At 39.2% G+C, this 20633-nt stretch overlaps 1 protein-coding gene across 15 annotated transcripts in view; it reads left to right on the top strand.

Moving 5' to 3' along the window:
* Positions 1–20633, top strand: part of osbpl5 (oxysterol binding protein-like 5) — a 75622-nt gene that overhangs the window by 29054 nt on the left and 25935 nt on the right. For 2 of the 15 annotated variants that reach the window (XM_015338373.2, XM_015338372.2), the window contains exon 1: positions 11664–11839. The exons of 7 other annotated variants lie outside the window; for them this stretch is intronic. In XM_015338373.2, the coding sequence (XP_015193859.2) occupies positions 11804–11839 (36 nt within the window). In that variant the 5' untranslated portion in view covers positions 11664–11803. Of the gene's footprint in view, positions 1–9494; positions 9570–9597; positions 9789–11663; positions 11840–14663; positions 15147–19998; positions 20189–20633 lie in introns of those variants that run through there. 6 more of the 15 variants (XM_015338378.2, XM_015338376.2, XM_069181488.1 and 3 more) reach the window with 5 other exon arrangements.

Genomic DNA, 20633 nt, shown 5'->3' with positions numbered 1-20633 from the left:
ATGGGATGTTCACTTTGAAACTTGTGTTCGTTGCTCTTGTAAAAACAATTACAATAATTACAACCCCTAAGTAGTGTATTTTCAATAAAGTCAATTCAGTTCCATTTAACAAACCGATATAGTTTTTAACATTGCTAAGTGATGTATTTTGTGTAGAATCTTGTAGAAGGTTTTGTTGTTCTTTGCATCCAGGTGCTTTTGGTTGAAGCTCTCCATGTACATGAGGTATTCTATGGCACTCGTGCATACTGTTGATTTCACAGGTGAAATCTGGTCTGTCTAGGGCTGGAGTTCCTAGTTCAGTTTACTTGAAATGATGAAATGCTCATCTGTTGCCTTGGTTTTGACTCTTGTGAAGAGAAGATACCTTCTGTATTGTTGCCAACCGTTTTTGCATCAGGGATTCAATAGTGTCAGGGCTGATCTTTATCATTTTGGTCTGCACCATCTTCCTTCTTCTGAAGATCTGAATGTTGTCTCTGTATCTTTGCAGATTTTCCTTATGATGGCATTTGCTTACTGTAGCTATCTCCTTTCATATCGTACAATCTTGAAGTTGTCCAAGATGTGTAAATGTCAGGATCCTCTTGCTTTTAGCTCCAATCCTGCATCCTGGTGTTTTGGCCGATATCATCCTGCTGGAATCTTGGCTTTTATATAGTCTTGCTTTTAACAAAAGCAGAGTGTTCCAGTTATCTTATTAACTTGCTGACAAACTCAGAAGGACCAAAAGTCATCTACAAGATCTCAAGTATACAACAGAATGCTTCTAATGCATGCCTGCTACTGGGTTTTTGTAATAAGAAAAGTGTAGCTTTGCTTTGAGGCATATATTATAGAAGCTTGCAATTATTTTGAAAAGCAAGAAAGCAACATGAAACTATAATTAGGAAGATTAAAAGGGACACTCGATTGTCATTCATTTAAATTCTCATGTACTGTAATTTTATTATATTTTTAGAGAAATGTTTATCTTATAATTAGAAAATGAGTTAGAAAACTTCCATCTTCATTGGAACATCAATGCAAATGTGGTGATTGTCAGATCCGGTCTATTTGGAAGGGTTGCTCACAGTTTGTACAGCAAACACAGCCCAGTGTGATAGACATGATTGCAGAGGAGCAAATACAGTGCTGAAACAGCACATGTGGAGCTATGCTGTGTGACGTGGCCAATGGTGATGAAGAAGAAAGTTACAGACTGTGAGGAGATCAAGAGTCTTCAACAAGCCCGTTTTTCACTTCAGCACTCTGTGGACATTGTGCAGTTGGATGTTTCATTCAACACATCAAATGTTGATGTTTTTAACTTTCGATATGTAGAAAATGTAGCCCTAAAATGTTCCTGTAATACCTGTATATAGGCTTAGCGTCTAAAGTAGATAGTTTCTGAAAAAAACTTATTGAAACTACATATACAGTAAATGCTGGTTTTACAGTTTCCAGTGCTATCAGCATTTTTAAAGTCTAGACCCAATGAAGACAAAACATCCTTGAGAGGAATGAATGGCCTTAAATTTCCAGAATCAACAAAGCATCGACAACCAGGGTTCCCTTGGTTACAGTTGAAATGAGAGTCATATTCAATGCACTGTTTTAAAGATCAGAGAATAGCGCTCTTTAGGAAACCTGCTGTCCTGATACTTTTATTAAAAGGGTTTGATGTGTTTCTGAGAGTGATAAATTGCTCTGGTAGGACTGTGTATAAGTATGATTGCCAATTGTGTCTCTGACTTTTTCCTAACAGAATATATGACTCACTGTAAGATTGATTTTTGGAAGCACTACAAAGCACTGTGAGGGTAAGCACTAATGGCAGTGTTTCAAAACGCTCTTTCTTCAATTCGTGATTCCCTGTTAGGATTTAAGGGGAAAAGATAAGAATTCCATTGAGTATTAATTTGATGTATTGTAGCTTTTTGCAATTAAGATGCTGCTCTATAACCCCTTGTTAGGTTTGGGCCATTTCAGGTTTTTGGCCTTCATTTTAAAGCATTTGCATGTATTGCATATTTGTTCATTTTTTCTATAGCTTCTAAAAGCTGAAATGCCTCAGACTGCTACAGTATAGATAAGAGTCTTAGCTGTTTCGAGTGCCCTATACTGTACGATTTCCTTTCCTATAACTATATCCTATACTACTATAACTATGACTGTAGCCAATGTTACAGTATATACCTCTGATGTAAACGTGCTATAGGTCACATAGCAGTGCTCGGTGCACAAGCCCAGGAGCATGAAGCATCGATGTGGCAGTATTGCTACTGGCCTACTCCACCCTATGGACATGACTGCATATGCGGCTGTTAGCAGCTCAGTGTGACTGGGATCTGAGTCAAGCAGTCAGCCAGCGCCTCGTCCTCTCAGTACTGATGCGTTCAGAGAGAAGGGCTCCACGCGAGACCAAGGTCGTGGCTTGTCATCAGAGGCGTGGCAGTGTTGAGGCTGTGTCATCCAAGAGCTTGGTTTGGATGCTACTTTTCATGGTACAGAACATCGGCCAGAAGAGGTTTAGGTCTCAATCTGGAATCCAGCGCCTCGGCGTCGGTGTCATTGAAGACCAATGGAGGAACGTTCTGGCCGGGCATCTTGATCAGAAAATGAGTATCTCCCATTCTGGGTGGCGCAGCGGCACAGCTGGTAGCAATGCTGCCTCGCAGGACAGAAGGTACCAGTCAGAACATTATCCTTTTAATGTGAAAACACTTGTAGCCTGCATGAATGTCGTGCCTTCCTACCTCATTTAAAGTGTCCTTTCTATTAATTCTATTATGATTAATTTTTTCTGTTATGTAATTTGACATCAGGACCTCTGAGTTGATCTAATCATGGCCTCAATATCCATCTGTATTACATACATTATAGTGTATTATTAAACAATGATCATTTACATGACATCCCATTGACATTACACCTGAACAATTACATTTCGTTGTACTTGGGCATCCTAAGCTTTGTTGTAGCATGTCAAATACATTTACAGCAAAATGCATTTTTTGCTTTTCTTTTTCTGGCTAACAGGTATGGATTGTCTGGCCAGAGACGAAACCTTACGATGTGATCTGCTGTAGATCATGGAAGGACTGTCTCATTCTCAATCTCTTAATCTTAATTCGTAGTCAAAATGCAGCACAAGTAGATTTGTAAGTGTGCATGCTGTTTTCATTTCATAACCGTTTTCAGAAGGGGCGAGGTGCAGAAGTGAATTGATTTCATTACATGGTGCTCACACCGTTATTGGTCCCTTTAGAAACTGTTTGCAAGCCCAGCAGCAGCTAACATAGACGACAATGGAGGAGAATGCACAAAATACATACACTGCTTGGTTTTGCATAAAGGAATAACTTAGACCACTGTCAGCTTCTTTTAGCAGTACTTCATGTGTTACACCTCTGAAACACACAGTTTAGAAATGAAACTAGTTGCTGTTCTTCTACGAGGTCATCACTCATCTCTCCTGCAGATTGTTTACATCTTTGTGAGCGGGGAGGAGTGTCAAGGTTGTTTTTGTCAGGTGATTTAGTAAATGCAGCACAGATCGTTCTGGCTGGGAACTGAGTGGATTTTGTATTTGAGCGACATTCCTGTCCCACGTTCTTCCTCAGAGCAGAATGCCAGAGGAAAGAAGTCCTCAGGAAGAGGCTTTTTTATCTCCTTGAAAGGTCATGCTTCCAGGAAAAGACCCCTGTAAATTTCTTAGAATCATAAGAATATATTCTAATATTCTGTATCTAGTTTTTCTAGGTTTGAATATTGTCTATATGTGATTTATGTTATTAGATAATTAAAAATTATTGAATGATATACTGTATTCATTTTGAGGCAAACAGTCAATCTGAAACTGGTAAATACTACATTTTTACCACTCGAGCTTCTTCACTAAAATTTAAATGCAAAACAATGGAAAAGAGGAACAGTATAATAGGTAACAGATGTTTGGCTGATGGACTGTATGGAAATGATTGTCTCACTTTGCACAGTATTGAATATCTTTCAGATATACAGTGTGTGTTCTCCACAGCATTGTAGTATGGTGATTATGATGTTCAAAGCTTCACTAATTGCAATTCACTTCCTGTTGGCAGGTTCGGTATTCTTTCTCTTTGAATCACTTTGCATTCAACTTGCATACAGGATAGGTGGTGTTCAGGGTTAAAACGTTTCTGACCAATTTTGCCACAAACTGCTGTTTAAAGGGAAATTAAATGCAAAATACTTCAACCGTAGTTTCTGCCATGCCTCTGATGCATATAGGGACTCTATTTCATGAGTATATAAGGAACAACACAAGAGGGGGCAGTTGGGCCCATCTTGATTGTTCTGTTATTAGTAATGCAGTTTATCATACCAAGATCCAAATCCAGACAGCTTCACAAACATCCATCACAGTCAGCTCGGAAACACCTCGGCAAAAGAATTGATAAAAATGAATACTTTATCAAATAATTTATGTTTACACTTATGGTTTTGCACTATAATAATGGAGTGCTGGTTTCATTGTTGAGCTTGAGATTGTCCTTTGACATTGTGTGTTCAGTACCTCTCAGGGCTCTGAATACTTGTTTCAGGTGTCCTCTGAATTTCCACAGCTCAAGATGAACACCTTTAGGTGAGAAGCCTTTGAGACCAGGCAGTTTTTTAAATGATCCATGTAAGCCCTAGAACCAAGTAATGCCCAGCTCGTTCTGCCTGCTTCACATTGCATCTTGAGACATATATATTATATCATTTTAACATTGATTCACTTGGTTTAAATTCTGCACTTTACGTTATATATCCTCTCATATTTGTTGGTCTTTCTTATTGCATCCTCCTCATTGTCTAGATGTGCAAAATGATGAATCAACATGAAAACATAAATCCTTTTCAGAGGTTACTTACTTTTAATAGGCGCCACACTGAGAAGCTGGTAAAACATAGGTTCTGCAAGGCAGAAAACTCCCCTGGGCAAGTCCTGACCTTTTACTGGAGAGAGATTAAATTAGCTTGTATTTTATTTGAGGATGAAAAATCATGCCATGTTAAAGCGTCTTGTTCTCAAAATTTATGAATGCGAATAGCTGCTGAGAGAGATTTATGTGAATTGGTGTGACTGGCTGGGATATAGACCCTTTAGGGAACAGTGCCGTATTCAAATTGCTTTTCATACCTGGGCTCTTATTTAAAGCAAACTTATTGTGAGATAAACACTTTGTAAATCTAATGCCTAATTCTTGTAGGTTTTGATATTTTTGACACACGAATAGATATTGCATCATTGATTAAGCGCACGATGCTACGTAAGCACCTCCCATGTTAATGGATTATTTTGAATTAATTTAGATCAGCAGTACTACTGGAGATAGATGATACTGAGCTGTAATTGGAATATTTATCCACATCTGTTGAGCTAAAATAAAATCCGATCCATATTTATTAGGTACATTAGATTTGTTGTAATATTTTAGTTTGTCAATGTCCATATTTATGTAGCATAAAAAAAGCTTCATAATTTGTAATCAAAAAATCAGAAATTGAAAGCTTGCTAAGCATTTTGTTTTATAATATAATATAATCAGCTTTGGGGAAAACAATATGACCTTACAAACCTAATGAATGATGATCTGGTAGCCTTAATTCCATTTTGAGTTCACATACAATCTTGCTTTCATGCAAAATAGTTATTTTCAGACACCACACACTTTTGTGGGAGATCTACCTGTTTAAAAAGGCACATCTTATCGTTGTAATTACCTCTGCTGATCCAGGCCCAGTGAAAAGGTGATTCATTTTCCTGCCACACATCAAGAGGTTTTGATAGAGAGGGGCAGAGTGGAACTTGGGATGGAGAGATCAGAATTATTCAGAAAATAGTGATTGTCTTTTGTTAGGGCAAAAATGCTGTGCGGTGCTGCACATACATTCAGTCACTTTGTCTCATTAATTATCTCTCAAGCGCTCAGTTTCATATCACTCTCTTTATCTGCTATCTGAGTATGATAAATAGTCTGTCACCATCCAGTACTGCTCTTCCAGGTGTTGCATCGAACATGTATAATCTCATGCATAATAAATCTACAACGTTTAAAGGTAATACACAGCTATAGAAATGACATTCTGTCTGAATCCAAGAAGAGAAATGATGTACTATACCTTCTCAAAAAGTTCCTGTTTTGGACTAGTTAAAACTATATTGTTATTTTGAGATACTGTATGAAAAATATAGACACTTCCAATTTGTTTCCTTCAAGTTATGTTCTTGACTGATGTATTTCAGTTCAAAGTGGGTTTTTAGTAGCCCATGTAGGTGATGAAGTAACTCAATTTATTTAATGTTTCAGTTGTGCAAATTATTAAAATATTCAGTAGTAACCAGAGGAGTTTAACAGGATCCAGTGTCAAGCTAACATTGAAAATCCTATGATAACTAGATCCTAATGGCTGACAATGGGACTAGATAGACCTGTTTACTCACTAATGTCAGTGCATAATTAAACATTTCCATACTGTAAACTGTACCAGTAAATAGAAAAGTCTACTTCAAAACCACTAAAAATGTAATGGAAGTTATGCAGCGATCAATTCAGTTGTTCTTGTACTGTAGTTCACCAAAAATCACTTGTTGATGAGGACCATCCATCCATTGATTTTTTTTTTAATTGCTTTATCCAGTACAGGGTTGTGGGTAGGCCAGAGCAAGGCAGGATACAACCTGATCTCTAGGTCACCAGATTACTGAAGGAGACCTTGTCAGATAGTGAATGTGCAGTGAGTGAGACCTTACGCCTCCCAAGTCTCTAGTTGAATTGTATTTGAATCTGGAGAGATCACAACTTTTTTATATAAAAGACAAAGCAGAGTTTCCAGTCTTTTCATTTCACCAGGTACTGTATGATGAACTAGTCACCCATTTAGATGAATCAATCTACTGTACCTACTTCTGCGCACTTGCTGCCAATTCACCAGATGTTCAGAGAAAGCAAAACACTGCCAAATCACTGCTACAGTAGCACTGCTAATCCCATTTAGTCGGTTTGAAATGTGTTCTCTGGCACATGTGATCTTGTCTTTTGCTGCACTTGGAACTGGCTGATATTGTAAGCTGTCCTATTTTATGGATTGGTACTATATGAGATCATTCAAACCAGCAGTACAATGGTATAAATGGGCTGCTTTGATTTTTTTGTTAGCATTAGCAAATAATTTCTAATTGTCAGTTGGCAACATAAGTTGGTCAAAGCGAATGGAAGACACGATCTTATCATCATAATGAAGTGCAGTTTTGGAAAAGCTCTGCACGTTTTTTTCATGTTAGTGAGGAGGTTGTTACTAGGGCCGTCTCAAAATGGATATACTGTAGACTTTTCTGCTCCGATTGGCTAAAGTTTTAAAAGCTTGTTTCATAAGATGTGCCTGTCATCTGAGCAGCGGTGCCTTTCAGGAGACATTTCTTCTTTCCATTCTGAATTTAGAATGAGGACAGAATGGAGCTCATGGACCATGAAGAGAGTGTTGCTGGGGAGAGGCAGAGAAAAAGCAGTCCTCTTTATCTGTGGTTATGACTGTAGTTTAAAATAATATAAAAATACAGTCCTGACTGGATTTCCAACGGAACTAATCCACAGCAGACTTCTGCCCATATGTGGGATGCTTATTACAGTCTGGGAACTCCAGTCACCAAAGAAAATTGGTCTTGCTCGCTGAGAAATATTACTCCTTGTCGCTTTCCAGACCCTGTTGGACTGATCAGTACCAGTGAATATGAGATCCATGGCAAGTCTATTATGAATGCTTCACTACATCTGGTCTAGAATCCCCTTTTCAAACAATCTGATGAAGGTGTGTCTAGGCTTGTGCGTGGTGTAATGCAGAGATCAGGAAGTTATCCATTGTCAAAGAATAATACCAGGGGGTTCCCAGTTCAAAGCTCCAGTTCAACACTGATTTCCTGAGTATGATACTAAGCTAGTTAACCTTCTTTCCTTTGAGTGGGAATTTAGACAGAGCTCCTGTTGTGGTTTCTGATGCATAGGTCACCTTCTAGCCTCTGAAAGTCACTGTAAGCATCTACTGAATAATTTATTAGTTTTTGCAGTGAGCAGGAATGAGAGGAAGTGGTCAAATGCAATTTGTGAATGAAATAGAGGAAATCATCAGCTAGTCTAAATTTAATTTTAGATTAAATGCATTGTCATCTCAAACTGTTTTACAAAGCAATACTTTCTGGCCTCTTTTACAGACAGAATAAGTTCACGTCACTGTTGAGATTTGAGGAGCGTATTTTAGAAAAATGTGATATATTGATACCTGTAACCCCTGTAAGCAGATCAAACACGTTGTATCTCCTTCGCAAAAGATTCTGTTTTGAATTTTAGCTGTACTTCATTTAGCTGCTGGAAGACATGTAGCACTAGATTTAAATTTCTCCCCACCCCTTAGTTGTTTGGCTGTCTAATCTTGTAGTTGAATGTGCATTCTGAGCAAAGGGATGCTAGCAGTAAACAGCTGCTCCGCTCTCTCAGTGAGCTCTCAGTGAGCAGCTACACAGGAGTGAGACAGGTCTGCCTGTTTCAGATTCCAAAAACTGGTCTGTGTTTATTATTACGTTTTGTATTAAATACTGTATCAGGTCATGTAATATCTATTTTAAACATACTGTATATTGCCCAGGTACACTTAAAAAATACTAATGACTGTATTAAATTAGGCCCATTGCTGAATGATAAATGGAAAAAAGTGTTCCAGAAAGAGAACCAGGAGCAAAGATTTAATCTTATTACTTTCCACGTTTTGTAAAGCTTAACAGTGCTTATAAACCGCAAAGTATTCTGGTTTAAATAGAAGTTATCCTGCTTTAAAAACAAAAACTGAACATCTGTCATGAACTCAAGGCTCGGTAGTTGGATTCTTCAATCCTGTGAGTCTGGGAGAAATCACCATTGGAATACATATCGCTTGGGAATAAGGATCCAATTGTGTCAGGAAGGATGCTTGTTAGATTAGAACATCTCCTAAGGATATAAGGCTTCTTTTGCTGAGGATCCATTCCTCTCGCTGTGTACAGCAGGACCCTGTCACAGCTGTGCCCTCAAAGACAGGGCTGGGACTTGTAAGATCAGCCTTGTGTGGCAGATGGTTGTCATTTTCTGCTGCTTGACAGGTGGTTTTGATGGTATACCTCCACTGTCAGATCAAGGAACTCGCACTTACAGTGCCCCTTTGTGCTCTCAGCTAGCAGTGCTCACACCATAATTACCACGACAGGTGAGCTGCACTCGTCTGAGTCTTCTAACACACCCTAAACACCGAGAAGGATTTTATCACTTTAATTTTGTACCATTTGCTTTGTCGCAACATGCCTTACTCACTCATTACTGCTTTCAGGAGGTTACCAGAATGAACACCAGGATATAAACTGAAAACATTTCTACTGTAAGCAGCAGGGCAGTGGGGATATTGCCAGTGTCATGTGCCTGTTTCTGTGTGAAGAAGCCAATGAGCCACGATAAAGACGCATCCTAGAATAAACCCAGTCTGGGGGTCTCACAGAGAAGAGTGGCACAGCGGTGGTGGTGAGGGTCCGCACACAGGTAGACTGGCTAGGTGTGATTGGCTTCACTTACCTGTTCTGTGTGGGGATGCCAAGGGCATGAGATACCTGTTCACTGTCCTGGCAGTGGGACTAAATGAGCTCAGTGAGCCAAATGGTCTCCTTTTAAGGCAGCTTTGGCCAGTGTTCAAGATGGATGTGTGTGTGAACAGAAAGAACAGATGCAGTTGGATGACAGCTGAAAGTCATGCTGTAGCAGGCAAGTGAACATGGCAGGATACCCCTGGCTAATTTGAAATAGGTGTGTCTGTGTTAGACTCAATGCATGTACTGTAATATTGTTTTGTTAATTCTTTGAAACTTGATTAGTTGTCTTGGTCTTGTATTGTTTTCATGTGCCCTATTGCAACCTGATTTTCTACAGAGAAATAATGGATTTTTCAATGAAAGGGCAATGGGCACAACTTTACAGAACAGAAACAAGTATAGAAATCGTGTGTGAAATTCTCACTTACAGAAGTTGAAACAGCATTGTCTAGACTGACAAAAATAGACCTTCTTTTACATCTGAAGTGTTTCCTAGGTGGACCAGTAATTTTTTAAAAAGTTTATTTAATGGCTTGGTATCAATGCCAAGACCTCACAGGAAACATCAAAGAATACCAATAGTTGTACCATTTCAATTCAGTCTGTCATTTTAAATTATTTTTGAATGACATGGAGTACAGTAGTAAATTGCTAGTTTGACTGTGACTGAATTTGTGTTTGAAGTTTTACTGGATCAGTAACCACAGAGAGAAAGTACTGCCCTGTATATCTACAGACCTGATTTACCACAGTTCAGAAGCTGTCAGGAGTAGTGGTTAAGGGTTACTGAATGGCCACCTCTTGTTTGTATCCTTTCTTATGTTGACACAGAAATGTGCAGTGACAGAGTTGGCCTCCAAAGAACACCCTAATTATTAGTATAAGTGTAAATATGTATCGCCCTCACTCACTGATATGTTTTCTCTGGGATAGTTTTTGTGTGTAAAGGTGCTGTGTGCGACGCTCTTGGTTTCTGTAGAAAAAGCAGGTGCAAAAGAAGGAAGATGTATCCCTTTCCTTCTTTTAACTGGAGCACACTTGGAATCGAAGAACAGTCATGTACATGTACAGCGATCGTGGATGTGTGTTATTTGTGGCTCAGTGACTACAAGCTGAAACTTCCACTCTGTAGGGCAATATTAATTTGATAGCACCATTGGAAACACTGTAACTAAGTGCCTTAAGAATACTCCTGCAGGAAATGTTCGGCATTCTATAACCCAGTTTTCACAACTTAAATTGATTTATAACGAAATGCTTTTTTAGCTAGCCTACATTCAGTATTATTGTAATGGTGTGGTATGCTACACATACAGTAGGCCCCTATACATTCTTTACACTTTACATTTTTTACTTGTGAATTATGTAGAATTTTTTTTTAAGTATCAGTATGCAAAATCCCCCTCTGAATATAATTATCAAAAAACATCTAAGTACATACTGTAGTGCTGTTACTTGCACTTGCTGCTCCCCAGCTCTGCCCTCATTTTATTCTCATTGTTAAGGCTCAGATTGTACAGTATTTTTGTTTTATATCTGTATTTTGTTCTTGCTGTGGTAGTAAATTAGTTTAGAAATCCTCAACAATAGACAGGAGAATAAACTGTTCTGTTGTCCTGAATAGCCTCATTTCAGGACTAGCTGTGCTGCAAGCACGCGGTGACTGTCTGTGTTTGGTTGGGCGAGTGACACTGGTTAGAGCAGCTTCTGTGCCTTGTCTGAAATAGAGGTCACAGCAGAATTACCAGTGCAGATCAGAAGGTCGCAGGACGTTTCCAGCTGACCTTGCCGCTGAGAGTTCTCCTGTCCCTGGTGATGGAATATGTATTTTTTTATTCAGCTCTGCACACAGCTGAGTCTAGTGCTTTCATGGGTCTTGCCAGGAGTCTGTTGAACGAGCAGACACAGCTGGACAAATCGTTTTTTTTTTTTTACTCTTTCCCACGACGTGCACCCTTAAAATATAACCGACCCCCCCACAAGCCAACTCTCGAGTTTAAAATAAACATGCAACACTGGTCTTAGTGACAACATTACATGCAGATCATGCTTTCTGAGCTGATCCCCAGATTGAGATCACAGTCCCCTGGTACGACATCAAGTTTCCTCTATCACGAGCTGCGCTACATCAAAATGTGTTCCATATTGTGAGGGTTTATTTTTTTGTCGCAGGATGTTGCTTTTAACATGCCTTTGGCTACATCCGTTTCCCAGTTAAAAACGGTAAGACTCTGCTAATTAAGAAACAAGGCAAGGCTTTAAACTTAACATCCCAGGTGCTGGATGTTCTGCCTAATAAATCCTTCAGGTGGAGTTTGCAGTTGTACAGAAGGTGACACTGATCACTAATGCCAGAGACCTTTTACTAGTTACATGGATTTATACGTTCGTTTATGCGTTTATTTTTAGCCAGTTATTGAATGAGACAATATTCTTTTGAGTCAAAACAGAGTTGTGTGGAGTATGGAATAAATAGAACTGGTATTTTAAAGAATTATTGTTAGTGTTGGTGATTTGAGATCTAGTGAAAATGAAATAACTGCTAATTCTATTTAAAAGAAAAACACTAGATATCCTGCAATATATATATAAGGTACATGTCTCAAGGTGGTTCATCTTGTGGGTACTTGATGAAACACATCAACACTTGTCGTCAAGAGAAGGTTCGCGTGCCCTATCAAGGACATCGACTGCTTTGGGTTTTTGTTTAGATTGAAAGGTTTCCTCCTTCTACTTTCCAAGTGCATTTTGACAAATACTCCTGTATTTCTACAAACTGACAGTGGCGTCCATGGGCGTAAGTGACGTACGGAGGGAGAAAAATGTGGCTTTCAGGGAAATACAGGAGAGTGGCTCTTGTCTAGCCCGTTGCAGTTGTTAACCTGCGATGCCCAGAGATGGGCATATAGGGTGAGGGCTGACAGTCAATGGGCAGGGAGATTCGAGGACAATCTGTAAATCACTTCGACATCATGGACTATAAAAGCAGTGAGGCAAAATCTGAGGTCCCAACTGCAGTTGAGTTAGAGCTATAAATATTGAAAGACTTTCTTCTGCCTACTATATACTCTATACTGTAAATGAGAATTTAATAAATTGGTATTTATCTCCCACATTAGATATATATGTCTCCAGGACGACTGATCTTTCTACATGTACTGTATCTTACATGACTAGATTATATACATTTTTTTTCCTCTTTTGTTCCATGAAGTAAATTGCTGTCTACTGATTTTCTGTGTTCTAGTTTCCAGATTTGTCAGGGGTCTTGTTTGCTATTACTCCCTTACTGGAAATTGTTCTTTGGGATGTACAGTACTTAACTGTCACAGGTCTTTGAATACTAAAGTATTTGGAATCACTTTGAGGGATGAAAAGTGATTTATTTAAAAAATAATCCGAAATCATGAAATCCAAGCATTTTTGAGTTTTGAGAGTAGACGTGATTGTTGCATTAGAAATAAAGTAGGTCATTGGGCCACCCAGTAATCATGGTGTCGGGGGTGATCTGTCGAGGAGAATCTTGTCAGGGAACAGCTGGCACTCGCTGATGTGCTCCTGGGAGAGATGCCTTCTCGGTCAAATCCAGGGTGAGCTCTGCCTTGCTCAGATTTCACAAAACCAGGAGATAACACACCATGTTCCATTCTACTGTGGTTGCATGGTTTTTAATCTTTTTATTGTAATTCAAAACTGTATGTTCCCTGCAAAATCACTGCCTTACCACTGTCTCTTAATGTAGAAAAATCTAATTACATTGTCTATGGGCCTGTACAGAAATGTAGTCCTCTGCATCACTTTCTTTATGGAATTTAAGCATTGGGTGAACTGTGCTGTCACTGGTAGTTCCGAGCATTAATGAACATATTTTCACCGTGAAACATTTTAAAAGACTTAATATTACTTAATCTAAAACCCCCTACACTGTTGGAAAGTTTTCCGGTTCCAAATATCTACAGCAGCAGTCCCACTGCAGGATTAGAGAGATTCTGTATTGTCACTGAACTTGGTGTGTTGGGGCTGTTGAAAAAGTTTTCTCTGTGTAGGTGCCCTTTGACCACAGTTGCAGCTGAAAGGCATTAACTCCACTGTGAAAAGCTAAACCACGGTTTCTACAACATTATCAAAATAGTTTCTAAGATACATTTTAGAATTGTTTTAAAGTTCATAAAAAGCCAGGAAAGCTGATACTACACTGGATGCAAAAGTGAACATAATATTCCAGTTGCATTGCCATTGGGTACTTTTCAAACTTCTGCTCCTCCTCAAGTTGATGAAAAGATGAAAAGCAGATACAGTTGCTGTTTGACTTTGTGTCTGTTAAGGCAGATTTACTCAAACTAAGGCAGTGTGCTTGAAACATCTGGCACTTGGCTGTGTACAAAAAATCTTGTAAAAAATGAAAACAGGTCAAACCACTGTTCAATATAACAGACTGATTTCCACCACTGGAAAGTTAAAGAGAAATCATCTACATTCCCTTTCCCTTGCACAGCATTGTTGAATCTTTAAGAGTGTGACCAAAGTTTTAAAATGACGGTGTAAGGCTTATTCGTATTAGACATAGAGATGACTAAAGGGAAATGAAGTGCTTGCTTTTGTCAGGAGAAGTACTGACAGCTGACTCTGGTGTTGAGAAGGATTATAATATACATATTAATACGTTGATAAGCGTGATATTTACAACTGTGACATTGAAATACAGAGAATTATTTTGCATAACTTGCTTCTGTTTCAGTGCTTTTACCACTGTTGAATAAGCTCTAAGGACTAGAAGGGAAAACAAAAAGGGGACCTGTCTTGGAACTGGAACTGGAATTCCAGTTGGAATTGACTAAGGGGGGTTGTCCATTTATATTGTAGTACTGCATGTACTCAGTGACATTGTTTTATTTCTGTGAAAAAAGTCATTTATTAACCTGAAATCAAGAACAAATTCTGGTGCACAATGACAAGCTGGAGAGTACACATTTATACAGTGGACATTTTTCCAGAGCAATCTACTATTGGTAAGACCCCTTGCTAAGGGTTACAAGATCACAATCCCATCTGGGCTTTGAATCTGCAGCCCTCTGGAGTCCTGCAGCACTTCTCCAGTTGCAACATTGACAGCCCTGGTTCAAAACAGAAGTTAATCAATTCGACTCTCGGGCACAACAAGTTGGAGTTTTGAATCGAGTGGGGAGCTCCTGTGGAATGTGAGCTGCAGAGAGACCAACGGAGGATCACTCCACACTGAAGAAAAGAAACAAACGCACAGCGTTTCAACTGCAGAGCCTTCACAAAGCAGAAACATGGGTGTTACAGTGCTTCATCCTTAATTCAGGCTATTTAACAGACTTTGCTAAACACTGATCCAGAATGTGGACCCAGGGATGGGAAGTGGCTCTGTGATTCTTCGATACAAACTGACATCATTTGATTTAGCGTGGACCAAGCTGAACACAGGGATATGCAGAAGCATGACGAATGGGGAAGCATTGGAAAACACAAAGACTTCCAATTTAACGGATTAAATTAAATTGACAAGGTAATTGCTGTGGAAAAGTCTCTGGTTTACGTACAGTGCAGTCTGTCACCTTGAGCTCCAGGGTTCCAGGGGCATTGAAATACAGTCGGCAAGACGTAAAGTTACCTTGAAAGCTCACAAACATTCTCTTAAAAAAACAAACTTGCTCATGTTGCTAACCTCTTGTTTTGCACCCCCCATATTTGGCAGGCCTGTGGCTCCTCACTCAGGCACAGTGCAAATATTTGTTAAAAGGGCCGATTTGGGATTGAATGGGAGAGCACTGCAGCGCCGAAGGACTGGCAGTGTCCCAGTGTTTCCGTCCTATTATCAGACACAGGCTGGGGAATCTCCCTCTGCCAGGGCTGGAGAGAGCAACAACAGCTGTTTAAAATCCAAAGTATGTCTGTTCAGCCAACTTCAAATGTTTACAGTCGCATACATCTAGTAAATATTTGAGAGGAGGGGAAAAAAGTCAATCCAGTACTTTGTTTTTTTTTTTTTTTTTAAATCTCTGGACAATTCAGTGCCGTTAGTTTATTTTAAGTCAATTTTTCCGTTCTTGAAAAATGAGAATTGCCGTGCACAATCCAGTACAGTCACCATTTTTCACTCCTCCAAAAAAACTCATTACATGCTTTTAAATACATTTTTTTTTAATAGCTTGGGAGTATCATCCAGATGGGAGTGCAAAACCAGAGAATGGCCGTAGGGTTTTAATGCACAGTACCTGCCTTTGCCATTTACAAAAGAAACTAGCAACATGGTAGAGTTAAAGTGGAATTTGTTTAAAGCAGCCTGCAGGAAGAATTAAAATGAGTGAGTACTGCCTAAGAGCACCTCGTCCTTTTAATAAAGAAGGCTGGTTTTTAATACCACACCCACTGAACTGTGTGTTCATTCCTGCAGTACACTAATTAGTAGCATAGAAGTACTATAGGTGTGGCGCAGTGACTAAGGCGACAGCCCCCTGGAAGAACACTGACAGTAACTTAAAAAACCAGCCTTTTTCAGCATTGTTTTCTGTCTTCCTTTATTTTCTATCTACACCAAATATTTAATGTGGGTTTGTGTCCCCAGTCAACGAGTCAGTCATTTTTTTTTGTGTTTTTCTGTGTTGTGCATAAGTTATAGATTCAACTAAGAGGACTCTGCTGGTAAACGAATTTTCAAAATTTGGAGGCAGATCTGTCAGGTTTTTTTTCTTTCCTAGCAATAATCAGAATTGTCAGATGATCCTGGCAGGCTAGAATTTATGCTGCAAAGAAGCTTGATCCCTCCATAATCTCTGAGGTTGGGAATAGGCAGATGGGGTGTGGATCATGCCAGATTAGAGAGGGCAGTCTTAATCCCAGCCCTCCCAAACCCAGCGGTTGACTGGTTTCTGTGTGGAGTGTGTGCTGCTGATTCCCCACCGCCCTTATCGTAAGATAACCCAGCATGACCCTCGGCCTGCTGCAGGCTCTTTACACACAGGGTCTCCATGCCCACTTGGCAGACAGCCTGTCAGATCTGCAGTTTTGCAGCAGAGGGGCCTTTGTGTGAGAGAACAGCATCTTATTGTGTGATGGGCTGCTGTTACATCGGAATGCCAGCAAAGGTTACTAAAACCTCTTGGTGCCAACTTGGAATAAGGCTAGGGCTGGGCCTTTGCTTGCACCAAAACCATTTGTATTCCGTAGAGAATACTGGAGTTTCTGTTTTATTTGCTGCTACTGTACAGTACATGCAGACGTCTTGACCAAAGTTTCTAAACCCTGTCTGTTCTTGAATCCTGTGAACTACCTATTCTTGGGACAGAAAATTTTACAAGTTGACTGGATTAAAGTAACGGCTTTATGGTTCCTATTTGTAAACGGAATTTTCAGGACCACTCACTTTATTTATTTCAATATACAGTTCGTCTTTACACTTGACACACCCCCAAAAGGAGAGGTTACACTGAAAGATTTTATATTATATTCTTTGCTGTCTTGGGATTTCACAACAACTACATGGCCTGAATGACAACTATTTATGTTAAATGCTGTTGTAATTGTTTAATGCTAACTCCATTAGTAAGAAGTTTAAGTATGAATGCTGCACCAAAAGATATGCTTTAAGAAGAAACTTACCACCCTATCAGCATGAGTAAATTGGTGTACAAAAACCTGAAAAGAAATGTCCACCTTGATTTCATTTCTGGGAAGTCCTATACTTTGATTGTACTTTGTGTGCATGTATGAGAAGCAAATTTATTTTGCCTACTCCAGCATATTCCATAGCAACAATTGCTATATTTCACAGGAGGGTTTTGCCAAAACAGCTTCCAACTTACCAACTGCCATGATATGAAAAGAAAAATCTGTTTTTTTCTGCTACTTCTTGGCTTTAAAAAGCTTTCCCGGTAATCAAGCTGCTACTATAAAACCCTTTAACTTTTTCAGACTAATTCGTCAGAGCTTTTCCTTTGCTGTTATGGTTCTGAGCCTGGAAGACTCTTGTCATCTTAATTTTGTTCTTTTTAGACTGTTATGACTTTTAATGCTCAAGCTGTGTTTTACATGTGGTACTGTGTTTTACCAAGATATTTAATAGAGATTATTTCATGTTGAGTTGTATTTGGAATTCTGCCATAGATTCATACCAAAGATTGTCTCTTGTTTTTCACTGAGGCTGTTGTTTAATATGATGAGGGACTAAAACTGTACAGCAAAACTAATTTATAAGCAACAAGAACATAGAGCTAGGCACAACAATATCATTAGTATATTTTTGTGAGCCGTCACAGGTCTAAAAAGAAACTTTCACTTTTTCAACACTTACTGTATGTTACTTTATTTTTATATCAATACAAAATCTCTCTGAGTTTTTTACATGGTGTCAGATAATTGGACACAGGTTTGCTCTGTGTGTCTGAAATGCAGTCTTCTTTACAACACGTAGACCAGGGTAGCCAGCATGAGTCCTGGAGAGCCACGTGTCACCACAGCTGGAACAGCTGGAACACTTTTATTTTGACAATCCAAGGAGGTAGATTGCTCTGTAGAGCACTTAAGAGATCATTTTAAACATTAATGCCCTGTAACTCTGAAGGATTAGAGTAGGCCATTCCTTACTTTTTTTCATCTTTAGTTGTGTTAACTTACTAAAATGATTTAATATTAAGGCAAGATCTCTTGTTTTCCAAGTCTTTGCACGCTGATGATCAAAGAGGCCTGTAAGAGACCTATAAGATCTGATGTGTTGAGACTGACGCTGACCTACCTCTTTATTACAATCACTGCGCAGTAGCAGACACTACACAAACAGTGCACAAGACCTGGCAGCCTGTAACATAGCAACAGAAAATCACATGGATTCAACTGGAAAATGCACAACAAGCAGGACAGTCAGAGAAAGCAACCGAAAGTTCAGCTTTACAGTACACTGTAAACCACATGCCAATGCATTCCCTCCTTTTTATTTTTCCCCACCTGATCTCACGCTCTGCACAGCATTGCCACCATGCTGGGCATATTGGTTTGGGACGTTTGGGGCCAGAGAGAAGAGCGCCACCTACGGTAGATGTCTACAAACGCCACTCGGCAATCAGGTTTTTCTTAGATCTCCCTTCCCAGTACTGAGCAGGCCCAGCCTTGCGCGGCTTCTGAGATCTGACAAGATCAGGCTCAACTTTGCTGTCCGCAGTGGAGTGTATCTGTCCTTCTGCTCACTGCTTTCCAGGACAGGTTCCAGCCCCCCTGCAACCTAGTCCTGGTCCATAGATTCGTATTCATTTCATCATCAAAAATGCACATCACTGGACTGTAGAGCAAGACTAACAGTTCTGCCTTTGCTGTCCTGATACTTTAGGAGAGCATTATACTGTACATCAATAAAAAATGATACTGTATAAGTAAATATCACTATGAGATTTTCCAGGGTATTCGTGCTTTCTTTGTGGTTACCAAGGCAACTTGTGTATGGCTCAGCTGACTGCTGTGTATTAGACACTCAGCTGTATATAGGTGACTTATGATATCATCATGCAGCGAGATCTATGAGACTTCGTGTGTATCTTGTTCCGTTAATTGCTATTACTTTGGCAACACTTACTCATTGGCCCCGCCAATCAAGCTCCTCGAATTTGAACTTGGATACTGGTTCTTTGCTTTGTTAGGGATCTGGTCATCTCTAAAATATATTCCAGGATAAACTAGAAAATTGTCAATAGACCTAGAAATAAAAGAACTGTTTAAAGGAAAGAAGCATGAGCATTAGATGTATTGTCTAAGGCAGATGTGAACACGAGATGCCCATTCATAAGAAATACATCTGCAGCAATAAAAATGTCACTGTCAACATCTTGTAGAGCAAATAGAATTATTGTTTCAAGACCAAGACCATTTGTAACTTGGTGCAGCATATCTAATCTGTGCCTATGATTTATGACTAATGACATCTGCCTGTAATAGTATTTACTTGGTGCAGACCTTAATGCAGAGTTTTTTTGCCTGCGAAATGCAACTATCCTCATTTTGACAGTAGTACTTCAAAAGATGGCCAGTTGAAGTCTGCTTTGAGAACATAACCATCGAAAAGAGACTCTCCAAACCATACCCCTTTTCCATTTTTTACCAGACCCATAAATAACGTGGGGCAGCATACAGTTTTCTAATGAGAAAGAATAGGCAGAAAAGGAGAAAAAGCTATTTACAAGCAGCTTTTTTAAAACTGAGGGAGTTAGAACATGGCTCACAGACATTTGTATTTCACAATGTGACCTGAATATCCCTACTGGCCACATGATGTTTCTCCTTCTTAAAATAGCGCATCTGTCTATAATAGATTTCACCAATAGGGAAATGGGATACAACTTCCATGGCAGATAAATGATCCTAAGCTTTAACCATGTCATCTTAAAAGCCTTGTACAAATAGACACCGGCTGACATGCAACTATTTGTGTTGCTCCTAGTTTAGATCTTATTGCAGATTAATCTGGAAGTAGTGCAAATGGAGTTGGTAGAATTTATTGTGCAGGGCATTTGATAAGTTTTTTTGTATGTCCTGAGATTTCTGGTCTTACAGTGGAGATCTAAGGTATGTATGAAAAATGATCCGTAGCTCTAATCATGTCATTTAAAAAAGCCCTCATAAAAATAGACAATGGCAGACATCCTGCTAAATTGCTTTGGGTTTGAAGGCAGATTGCTTGCTATGTGGTGAATGCATATAAATCCAGTCTGTATTTTTAAACTTCGGGCGCCCCAGGAAAAGCTGCTCTTGAAACCTCTTTGAGTATTAGAGAGGTTTGTTTTTAGACTTCACAGTTTTCGAAGAACATCTTAGCAAAACTGCAGCCTATTTGTCAATGACAGATTATTTTAAATTAATTTGCAATAGGGTAGATGGAATTGATGGTATGTATTGCATAAGGCATTTTGATCAGAATCTTCTGGCCTTACAGTGGAGATCTAAGTAATAGTAAACAAAATGCCATTAATACATGCCAAACTAAAATGGATAAACAATTTATCTAAACATT

This window comes from Lepisosteus oculatus, chromosome 21 (genome assembly GCF_040954835.1).
Source record: "Lepisosteus oculatus isolate fLepOcu1 chromosome 21, fLepOcu1.hap2, whole genome shotgun sequence".
Lineage (NCBI taxonomy): Eukaryota > Metazoa > Chordata > Actinopteri > Semionotiformes > Lepisosteidae > Lepisosteus > Lepisosteus oculatus.
Note: the sequence above shows the minus strand (reverse complement) of the source record. Positions and strands in the feature narration are given on the sequence as shown.